The sequence below is a fragment of the Rattus norvegicus genome, chromosome 3, assembly GCF_021556685.1.
Source record: "Rattus norvegicus strain SHRSP/BbbUtx chromosome 3, alternate assembly SHRSP_T2T, whole genome shotgun sequence".
Classification (NCBI taxonomy): Eukaryota; Metazoa; Chordata; class Mammalia; order Rodentia; family Muridae; genus Rattus; species Rattus norvegicus.
Window position 1 is genome coordinate 113280589 of NC_141536.1, and position 12040 is coordinate 113292628.

General features: G+C 40.2%; 1 protein-coding gene across 4 annotated transcripts in view; it reads right to left on the minus strand.

Moving 5' to 3' along the window:
- Positions 1–339: 339 nt before the first annotated feature.
- The window catches only part of Atp8b4 (ATPase phospholipid transporting 8B4 (putative)), a 202345-nt gene continuing 190644 nt past the window's right edge, over positions 340–12040 (minus strand). For all 4 annotated transcript variants that reach the window (NM_001430434.1, XM_087652116.1, XM_087652114.1 and 1 more), the window contains 3 exon segments: positions 340–2432; positions 4210–4340; positions 7344–7482. In NM_001430434.1, the coding sequence (NP_001417363.1) occupies positions 2151–2432; positions 4210–4340; positions 7344–7482 (552 nt within the window). In that variant the 3' untranslated portion in view covers positions 340–2150.

Below are 12040 nucleotides of genomic sequence, written 5' to 3' on the forward strand. Positions count from 1 at the left end.
TTTCTCCCACAATTCTCACGAACTATCTGTTTATAAATGACCTTTTAAAATTTGAACTGAACTTGCCAAATTGACCGTTTCTAGTATTGCACATGAATCCAATTGGTTCATCTAATTCTTGACTCCAGTGCTAAAAAGGACATATATTTTACCCAGGCATATTAAGGACAGGGGTAAGTGGAGGAGAAGATGGGGGGAGGGAGGGAGGGAGAGAGAGAGAGAGAGAGAGAGAGAGAGAGAGAGAGAGAGAGAGAATATTCAAGCAAGAGAGCTAGCACACTATAGCAAACGTTTCCCAGTGAGCTCCCAATAAGAAAGAAAGAAAACATCAAACACCAATGATGGCAACAGATTTATTGGAAATTTTCAAAGTTTTCAAAATTGTTATAAAACATAAGCACACTGAAGCTGATTTTTAGACATGAAAATCTCACCTTTTTTTCCTAGGTAGATATGTATAGAAAAAGGAAGAGCTACAAGCATTTGCTCTGGGTAAAGGCTCCAGGTATTAGGCTACTGCCTACAGATTATATATTAGGAAAAATTAGGCTTAGAAATCAAAAGGAACTGGGCAGGGGACACTGACCTATTAACACCATCTCAGCACATCATCTATCAAGATGGCACAAGATTAAAAGCTCTTTGTGGAAAGTAGTTTTGGTTGATCAGCAATTGACTGGGAACCAGAGAAAGAAGGCTAGAGTGCTAAAGGCTGATGTTTGGAAACCATGACTGTTTGTTTGCCGTTTTTGATTTGGTTTGCTTTACCTCCTTGTGGATAAATCTATTCCCCAGGCTACAGTTTTATTCGCTTTCTATCCTTCTTAGCAGCCTCATTTCTTTGACAGCCCCACTCTCGACGGGTGTCCCAGGTCCTGATGTCTCTCCAGTTGCTCTGCGGCTCTGATGATGAGCTAGCTAAACCCTAACTTCTACAGCACTTGTGAGAACTATGTTTCTAATGATTCAAATATTTGTGCTTGATGGTCATCAACCATGTGAGGTAGGTAGTGCATCCTCATTTTGTAGAGGAGGAAACTGAGTCTCGGGAAAGGCACATCACCTCCCCATCACAGAGGTAAGTGGGCGTCAGCAGCGATTTGAACACAGAACCTTATAAAGGAAATATGCTAGTGACTCGCCTATCAATCCCCAAATTGGGCTGCAATGTCTGTTGTAAAAATCAGCTTCATCTATGCATCTATGCATTTAGATGTATGTTTGAGTCATAAACAGGACAGCTAGTTGCTAAAAGGAACTGAGTCTCAATGGTCTACTCCTGAGTGGACTATTTAACAGTAGAGACTGCCCATTGACTCGCTTCCTTTTAATTCTCAAGTTTTAAAATGGAATCTGTCAGCAGCATTTGCCCACGGGCTGCATGGAACACTGTCAATAAAGGGCAGTGTTCTATCCCTCTGACAGTTCTGCGTGCAGCAGATTGCTACTGACATTGTCACACAAGTCATTGAAACATTAGGGACGTTAGAGGAGCCACTCTGGGATTGTGTCCCCATGGGGAACAGTCTGAACACTCTATAAATCAGACCGTGTTTGCAGTCCCTCTCCAGGGACATTCAGTTGCTTTATTTTGCCCCTGTTTGTATAACAGACAGACGTTTTAATGCATTGTTCGGGCATGGAAGGCGTTGTTGTCCTGGAAAGGGGAGCTCAAGTCTAGAGAAAGGCTGACTCTCAATCTGAGAGCACCACACTGCATGCTTTAAATTCTGTAATTGCATTTGGAAAAGTAGCTCTTCACATACATGGCATATCTGTCGACATGCGTTTTTTGGTTGAAACACACCATTGGAACGTACCCTTTTACATACCTAAGGCCCATCTAACATAGATGCTAATTTACAAGTCTCTTTTCCATAAATAAGATTCAAAGTTTGTATGGATTGGTGTTTAAGTTAATAAAAATCTGTACTTGTCCCATGAGGCCTTGGTCCACAGAATCACAGATTGGACAGTGCCCATCTGGCAAGGAATCCTGCAGAAAACATCACTATCTGACAGGCGTTGGCAGCTGGAGGCCACGGATTTAAGTTAAGCAATGTGATCTGCCCTGCTCTTGGCCCCCGAGCAGCCTAAGCTCAGCCCCAGATGAGGTGAAAAGACGGCTTGTGGTCAAGTTCCCTCTCGACTCACAGTTTCACTGTCTTATCATGACTAAAGCCGCTCACCACGTCTGTGGTTTTCTTACATAAATTTCCAATCCAGCTTGTGTTACTATAAAGCATCTTTTCCAGCCCTGATGTTGGGGCTGGACTTTTAGCTCGCATATTTTTTCCAGATGTGATGAGCTCTCCGTATCCCTCTTGGTGAGCAAACGCGTATCCGGATCTTCTGGAGCTTGACCTGCGGGTCTGAGGCCTTCGGCTTCGCAGGGGCCTTTCCTTTCTCTGAGCCTTCTGCCACCGGCGGATCTGGGGAGGAAGAGAGCCACAGCACAACCATGAACCCAAACATTAGACCCCAGACACTCAGCCATTGAGTAAAACAAAAGCCATTTGTGTTACTTAATTGAACATCTACAACAAGAAAATCTTTGCCTTTACTCCAAAAGGAAGCTTTAAGCCTAAAGTCCTAAAATTCTCCATCCCAAAGATGACACTAGGCACTAATCAATTTTTCCCTACCAAAAAATTCTCATGTAAACAAGAAATAGTCCAATAAAATTCACTACTGACTCAATTTCATGGGCTGTATGGTGAGTTGGGGGAGGGGGTTGCTTTTCTTCAGTAACAGTGTTGAGAACAGAGCCTGGGGTCTTAAGCATAGTTTTGTATAGAAATGGAATGTCTATAGTCCCAATACTCAGTCTTTCACCTCTCTTTCCCTTTCAGAGGTTTTCTGGATCCTGTGTCATTAATAACTAACTGGATTAGGAGAAAATTTTCAGAAATTAGAGTCAGAATTTTCTTCCTCTTATGGAAGGTCAACTTGTCCTGAGACTTTTGGGGTTTTCATTTATTCTGGTTTGACATGCACACACATGCCCGTGTGTGTGTGTGTGTGTGTGTGTGTGTGTGTGTGTGTGTGTGTGTGTGTGATTTACAAATATGAAGGTGTTGCCTTTTAAAGAACATCTACAACACAGCCCCTACCTCAGAGGCTCAGGAAACATTGTCAAAAAGGGGACAGAACAACCCAGAGGGACAGATTCCTGATAATGTCCCTGAGACCTGACAGGGTGAATGCACCCATCAACTCTCATGAATAATTCTCAAAAAATATTTAAGGCCTAAATATCATTTGGGTGGGTTTCAACGTGCCTTCCATCTCCCTAGGAAAGGGAGTGAAGATGACCAGAGATTTTGCATAAGTGATTAATTCTAATTTTCAGGTCTGAGGGTACTCATTAAGAAAAACATGACAATCATCCTTAACACAAGAAAAATGGGCAACTTCAGATTACCCATGCTTTTATGGGTTGGATTCAGCTCAGAACCAACACAAAAGGACAGACACAAAGGATTCTGTGACTTATTTCATACTCTGCCCCAGAGTGTAAGAAACATCACAGTAAGAGAAGCTCAGACCTCTGGGCCTTACTGGTCTGGCCTCACTCCCTCTAGAAACATGTCATCTTTCTTTGTGGGATGATAAAGTATGTCTTCCTCTCCTCCTCTTCAGTGTCCTGAGCCTCAGCCTAGCCCAGCACTGCTTTAGTTGTATCGTTTCCTATGAGCCATTGAGATCTACTCCAATGTCTGGTCCAGGCTTCTTTCTTCACCATATTCTTTCTGGTGTCTTTCTGGCTCCGTATTCCCAGTCCACCAGAATGCTGCTGTGCGCTTTTAAAACCTGCTTAGCAGGTAACAGGTCTTACTTAGTTCCCAAAGTCAATACTCTATTTCTATCCAAATGGTGAGACCCCTTCACATGACCTGTTCGGGCTTTCCCTGTTGCTTGCCCTTCTCTTAAAATAATACTTCAAAATGATTCCAGTGAGTCAGGGGTAAAAGTACTTCTAACCTATCACTCCATACCCACCGATAGCCCAATATACCCCTCTTCACTGACATTCAGGACTAGTATGTTCAAGAAACATGTGGAGGAGATTATCATCTACTCTGTTATGAAGCCATGGACCTATGAAAATTTCCTTAGTCATTCCTGTGCATCTGTTTGGACAAAGAAAGACATCATTCATGAAGGCCACCAACCATCCTTCAAGTACTCACGGTGTCTCGGACATACCTGATCACTCAAGCTTGGGTATAAATGCATCTTCAGAAATCTGAACACCACAACTGGCATGACTGATGTCACTGCTGTCAAGAGAACCACGAGCCAAACAAATTTCTGGCTCAGGGAGCGCCGTGCATTTCCTGCCATTAAAGAGACATAGACAGCCTGGCTATAAAACACCGAATTGCTATAAAATCTCTATAATTATATAAATTAATTTATAGTTAGTTGTTATGAATTAAACTGACACCTATAAGCATCTAAAGAAAAAACTTTGGCGTTATTATGAAAGCCTGGGGAAGTGCTAGCCTGATGAAGCGTTCTCTCACCCAGGCTCCTTCCAACTTCTGTTCCTTCCTTTCGACCTCATGATCTATGACCAGTTTAAAATTTCCAGTTAATGATTTGATGCAGGCCTATTCCCAAACAATGGCCTCACTGACTGTCTGTGTCATAAGGAAACACCACATCTAGCACAAGGGTAGCCTTCAAACTTCTAGGCAACGCTCAGAAAAGCTGCCTCAAAAGGAACTTGCTATTTCTTTGATACTCCCTTGATTCTGAGCTGAAGATCTGGGGAGATCCTGGAGGTTCCCGGTTTGATGAGGAGAGTTCCCCTATGACCACTGAGTCAACTACCCAACATAAGAAATGGCAGGCCAGAGAAACTCACTGCCAAGCCTGGAGACAGCTCCCAGACTTTACCCTCATTTCTCACATAGTTATTGTTTGTCTAATCAAGGCAGCAATGAGGGCAGGCAGATTTTGTGGGACTACACCATCCCTGCCCCTGCTCATTCTCTAGAGAGACATCATGATACCTCCAAACAGCCAGGTCCTCATCCCAGTGCGCCATGTTAACACCATTCGAATGAGCTTTGGGTATGAGAGTTTGGCAACTGATTGGTATGTCTGTTTTTCCTGGCTTTGGGAAGTAAATCTGTCTACCAAAGAGCAGCCAACTCCAGTTGTTGCAAGCCAAGGGCAGAAACAAACTTGATTCAATCAATTAAATGTCTTTTTGAGCTCCTTGAAGCTCATTACCCACAGACAACGTGGAGAAAAACAAGCTTCACTTTAAAGCCACGCCCCTCCCTTCTGCTGGTTACTAAGGAAAAAACTTCACTTTTCTTCTTTTTTCCTTTCTTTCTTTCTTTCTTTCTTTTGTTTTGCTTTTAGAAAACCCCAATGTTGATCTAACTTTTGTAAACTTTCATTGGATTCCAGTAATTAATTCATGGAATAGCCTGTGCTTAAGTTAAAAGGATTAGTCCGCACACAAACTACATTCCCCAGGGGAAGCAGTCTCATTTTGCATGTTAGAGTGGTCTTTCGGATTGGAAAGGCACCAAACATTCAAGATTCGGTAACACAGAAATAAGTAAATAAGCAGAAATTTAAAAACAGTTCATGAGCCTTCCTTTCCTGACTGGCATGTTCTGATGACTAACCAACGTGCCTCTACACGGTTGGAATCTTTTGGTAAACAAAGTATTAATGTGGTGTACTGAGCAAGACTGTTAGGATTTGAAGTGGTTACTGTATATTTAAGAATGGGCAAATCTGAAGAACAGTGTCCCCTCACTTACTCACATGACTGGATGGAAACAGAGCCCAAGCCTTGGTGCAGACCACCACTTTCAAACCAAGCCTGTGACCATTCTGACACAGCCTTTTCTAGGCTGAGGTAATCAGAGAATGGACTCAGAGTGCTGTGCTAACTGCTTGAGCTCAAAGGATTGTCACTGAGTGTCATCATCTAACTTGTTGAGATGAAGTCAGAAAATCTCTGTTCCTTACTTATTCACCTGCTATAGAGATTTCCAAACTTTTTGGAAGGTGTATTAATGGTTCCTGTGTAAAAGTCAGTGATCTTGGCAGAATTATTTTGAAGTGTGGACCTTAACATAGGAACACTGGATGTATCCTCTTTATTAAATAATGTAACTTCAAGGCTTGAAGGAATTTTAGGGGTTCCTTGATAGCTCATCAGACATCCAAATTCTCCCATGATGCCCTCAAATATATTCAACTCACAATTTCTTGCATAATAATACTATGGGTGGCTAGTGTTATGTAAACTTGACACAAGCTAGAGTTATTTGGGAAGGAAGACTCTCTATAAGCTTGGCTGTGGGCAAGTTTATAGTCTATTTTCTTAATTAGATTGATATGTGAGGACCCCGCCCATTGTGGGTGGGACCACCGCTAGGTTAGTCATCTGGGGTGCTATAAAAAAGCAGATTGAGCAAGCCATGGAGAGCAAGTCAATAAGTTACGTTCCTTTGTGGCCTCTACAACAGTTCCTGCTTCTAGGTTCCTGACTTTGAGTCTCTGTCCCTGACCTCCCTTCATGATGGACAGAAGTCAGGAAAGGAAAGATGAAATAAACCCTTTCTTCCCTCAGTTGCTTTTTGACATGGGTGTTTTGTCCCGGCAGTAGGAACCCTAACCAAGACAAACACTCAACTATCATCAGAATCACTATTTATTTAACCAGGGTCCATCCTAATGCTTTATATGTAGTAACTCATTTGTAGTAACTTACTTTCTATATTAAAAATAGGAACCATTAATAGTCCAGTTATAGATAAATATTAAATCATGGAAAGGAAAGAAAATTTGTTCAACATCACACAATTTATTAAGCTGGTCTTCAATCCCTTACACCTATCCAGCCTTCTCTTCTGGCCACTTCTGGAAGGATGTTCAGAAATTTATAGAGGGCTCTAATTTATCAATCACTTCTCTTTCATCTAAAAGCAGATGATGTCTGTGGGAGAACTCTGACAGATATGATGGTGGTAGCCTGATACAAGGAGAGCTGGCTATTTCCCCCTCCTTCCTGTTTTGTAATAAAGAAACTTTTCACAGGCTGTAAATACACATGTTATGCCCCTTGTCTTCTAGGACACAGCCTACTACATCTCGGCCATGGGAACCTATAAGTTCTATCTGGCAAGAAAAAAAAAAAAAGCAGTCTCTAGGAACCTCTTTCATGTCTGGAAGGCTTCAGGTACACCAGTCAATTCCTAGAAGAAAGAGTACTGGCCATTTCTAGCGCCCACACAACACAAAAACAAGTCATAAAGACAAAGGACTTTAAGTATGCGGCAGGCCTTACAACAGGTAGGATTACTTACCAACAAAGGGGAACTGACGAGGGAAGATTCCAAAGACACCATCACTGTGCATAGCAAGTAAAATGGAGAAATAGGTAGCAACGCTGCCCCAGATGAAGACGTGATTAACCACGGTCCAATAACTCGTGTCCAAAGCTATCTGCAAATAAAGTCAAATGCAAAAAGATAAGCCTTTTAGGCATAAAAATCGTGTACACAGATGTTTGCCTCCAGGGGTATGCTGGAACATGAAGATTACTGGACCTCTGCTTCTAGGCACACACAAGAGAGTGGCAAGTGCCTGACAAGTGTCTAGAGCTCAGGTATATGGGCAACTGTATCTGCCAAGGCCAAAATGGCCTCAGGAAGTGAAATGCCAAGAGTTTTATTTTTACTAATTTTATAAAATGGTGTGACATTTTTATATGACGATCCCAACTCATTCCAATGACCCCATTCTTACATTCCTCAAATTACAGAAAAGAAGAATCTCTGACTTTTTGTCATAGACTTTGTGTGGTCTGGGAATGGGTCCCTTCTTCCCTTCCTGTATCTTGTGTGGCAGCAGCAATACTATTTACACAGCAGAAGCCTCAGGAGACATGGAGGTAAAGGACTATAGACTCCTACTCTGTCTGAAGGGACTCTATCCATAGCATAAACACATCCCTCTCTAGACACAGGAAAATGTTCCTCTCCCATTGCACTTTGCTGCCCTCTGAAGCATAGTAGCACTAAAGATACTAGAAGCAGAAGATTATGAACTATAGGATCATTACAACTGAAGAGAGCTCTGCAATCCATCCTGGTCAAGACCTGCTAATTATCTGGTGTATTGGGCTACCATAACAGTAAACCAAAACCTGCAATTTGTTCTTCCACCACTTGTCATTTCATCACCAGCAAATGAAAATAATCTGGTCCATGTTATAAGAAGAATCACTGTATATACATTTCTCTGTACACAGATCCTGCTAGGAGAAAGCCTGTCTCTAGGAGTGCTGACACACAGGCTTGCAGGAGGGTCAGAGACAGCAAGACGAGCTAATGCCAGAGATAATCAGATGCCTAGAGGCAAGGGCAAGAACCTAAGCAACAGAAACCAAGGGCACTTGGCAATATCAGAATCCAGTTCCTCCACCACAGGAAGCCCTGGATACCCCAACAAACTGGAAGAGCAAGAATTTGATTTAAAATCACAACTAATAATGTTAGAGGTCTTTAAGAAAGACATAAATAACTTCCTTAAAGAAATACAGGACAACACGGGTAAACAGGTAGAAGCTCTTAAAGAGAAAACACAAAATTCCCTTAAATAATTACAGGAAAACACAACCAAACAGATGAAGGAATTGAATAAAACCATCCAGGATTTAAAAATGGAAATAGAAACAATAAAGAAATCCTAAAGGGAGACAACCCTGGAGATAGATAACCTAGGAAAGAGATCAGGAGTCCTAGACACAAGCATCACCAACAGAATACAAGAGATAGAAGAGAGAACCTCAAGAGCAGAAGATTCCATAGAAAACATTGACACAACTGTCAAAGAAAATGCAAAGGGCCAAAAGCTCCCTACCGAAAACATCCAGAAAAACTAGGACACAATGAGAAGATCAAACCTAAGGATAATAGGTACAAAAGAGAGCAAAGACTCCCAACTTAAAGAGCCAGTAAATATCTTCAACAAAACTATAGAAGAAAACTTCCTTAACCTAAAGAAAGAGATGCGCATAAACATACAAGAAACCTACAGAATTCCAAATACATTGGACCGGAAAAGAAATTCCTCCTGTCACATAATAATCAAAACACCAAATGCACAAAATAAAGAAAGAATATTAAAAGCAGTAAGGGAAAAAGGTCAAGTGACATATAAAGGTAGACCTATCAGAATCACACCAGACTTCTCACCAGAGACTATGAAAGCCAGAAGATCCTGGACAGATGTCATACAGACCCTAAGAGAAAACAAATGCCAGCCCAGGTTACTATCTCCAGAAAAACTCTCAATTAACATAGATGGAAAAACCGAGATATTCCATGACAAAAACAAATTTACACACTATCTTTCCACAAATCCAGCCCAACAAAGGATAATAGATGGAAAACTCCAACAGAAGGAGGGAAACTATGCCATAGAAAAGGGAAAAAGTAATCTAATTTCAACTAACCCAAACATAATTTCAACAAACATAATTCCGCCTCTAACAACAAAAATAACAGGAAGCAACAATCATTGGTCCCTAATATTCTCAACATCTATGGACTCAATTGCCCAATAAAAAGACATAGACTAACAGACTGGATACATAAAAAGGACCCAGCATTTTGGTGGATACAGCAAACACACCTAAGTGAAAAAGACAGACACTACCTCAGAAAAAAGGCTGGAAAAAAATTCCAAGCAAATGGTCTGAAGAAACAAGCTGGAGTAGCCATTCTAATATGGTATAAAATCAACTTTCAACCAAAAGTTATCAAAAAAAAAGATAAGGAAGGACACTTCATATTCATCAAAGGAAAAATCCTGAATATCTATGCTCCAAATGCAAGGACACCTACATTCATAAAAGAAACCTTACCAACGCTCAAAGAATACACTGAATTCACATAATAATAGTGGGAGACTTCAACACCCCACCCTCAGCAATGCACGGCTCATGGAAACAGAAACTTAACAAAGACACAGAGAATCTAAGAGAAGAACCAAATGGATTTAACAAATATCTATAGAACATTTCATCCTAAAACAAAAGGATATACCTTCTTCTCAGCACCTCATGGTACCTTCTCCAAAATTGATCAGATCACAAAACAGGCCTCAACAGATACAAGAAGATTGAAATGATCCCATGCAGCTGATCAGATCACCACACCGTAAGGCTCGTCTTCAATAACAACAAAAATGACAGAAAACCCACATACATGCGGAAGCTGAACAATGTTCTACTCAATGATAACATGGTCAAGGAAGAAATAAAGAAATAAAGAAAAAATTAAAGACTTTTTAGAATTTAATGAAAATAAAGGTACAACATTCCGAAACTTATGGGACACAATGAAAGCAGTGCTCTGAGTGCCTCCAAAAAGAAACTGGGGAGAGCATACACTAGTAGCTTGACAGCACACCTAAAAGCTCTAGAACAAAAAAAAAGCAAATATACCCAAGAGGAGTAGATGTCAGGAAATAATCAAACTCAGGGCTGAAATCAACCAAATAGAAAAAAAAAAGAACTATATAAAGAATCAACAAAAACAGGAGCTGGTTCTTTGAGAAAATCAACAAGATAGATAAACACTTAGCCAGTCTAATAAGAGGGCACAGAGATATTATCCAAATTAAAATCAGGAATGAAAAGGGAGACATAGCAACAGATTCTGAAGAAATTCAAAAAAAAATCATCAGATCCTACTACAAAAGCCTATATTCAATAAAACTGGAAAATCTGAATGAAATGGATAATTTTCTAGACGGATACCAGTACCAAAGTTAAATCAGGATGAGATTAACCATCTAAACAGTCCCATAACTCCTAAAGAAATAGAAGCACTTATTAAAAGCCTCCTAACCAAAAAAGGCCAGGACCAGACGGGTTTAGTAGAGAATTCTATCAGACCTTCACAGAAGACCTATTATCAATACTGTACAAGCTATTCAACAAAAATAGAAACAGAAAGAACACTACCCAATTCCTTCTATGAAGCCACATAGAATTATGCTTCTCCTTAAACCATACAAAAACCCAACAAAGAAAGAGAAATTAAGACCAATTTCCCTTATGAATATCGATGCAAAAATACTCAATAAAATTCTTGCAAATCGAATCCAAAAACACATCATCCATCATGATCAAGTAGGCTTCATCCCAAGGATGTAGAGATGGTTCAATATACAGAAATCATCGATGTAATCCACTATATAAACAAACTCAAAGAAAAAAAAAAACTACATGATCATCTCATTAGATGCTGAGAAAGCATTTGACAAAAATCAACACCCTTTCACGTTAAAAATCTTGGAAAGATCAGAAATTTAAAGCCCATACCTAAACATAGTAAAAGTTATATACAGCAAACCAGTAGCCAACATCAGATTAAATGTAGAGAAACTTGAAGCAATATCACTAAAATCAGGGACTAAAAAGGCTGCCTATTCTCTCCTTACTTATTCAATATAGTACTTGAAGTCCCAGCCAGAGCAATTAGACAACTAAAGATCAAAGGGATACAAATTGGAAAGGAAGAAGTCAAAAAATCACTATTTGCAGATGATATGTATACTTAGTGACCCCAAAAATTCCACCAGAGAACTCCTAAACCTGAAAAACAACTTCAGCAAAGTGGCTGTGTATTAAATTAGCTCAAATCAGTAGCCTTCCTCTACTCAAAGGCTAAACAGGCTGAGAAAAAAATTAGGGAAATGACACCCTCACTATAGACACAAATAATATAAAATACCTCAACAAAGCAAGTGACTCTAACAAAGCAAGTGAAAGATCTGTATGACATGAACTTCAAGTTTCTGAAGAAAGAAATCAAAAAAGATCTCAGAAGATGAAAAGATCTCCCATGCTCATGGATTGGCAGGATTAATATTGTAAAAATGGCCATTTTGCCAAAAGCAATCTATATATTCAATGCTATCCCCATCAGAATTCCAACTCAATTTCTCATAGAGTTAGATAGAGCAATCTGCAAATTCATTTGTAATAACA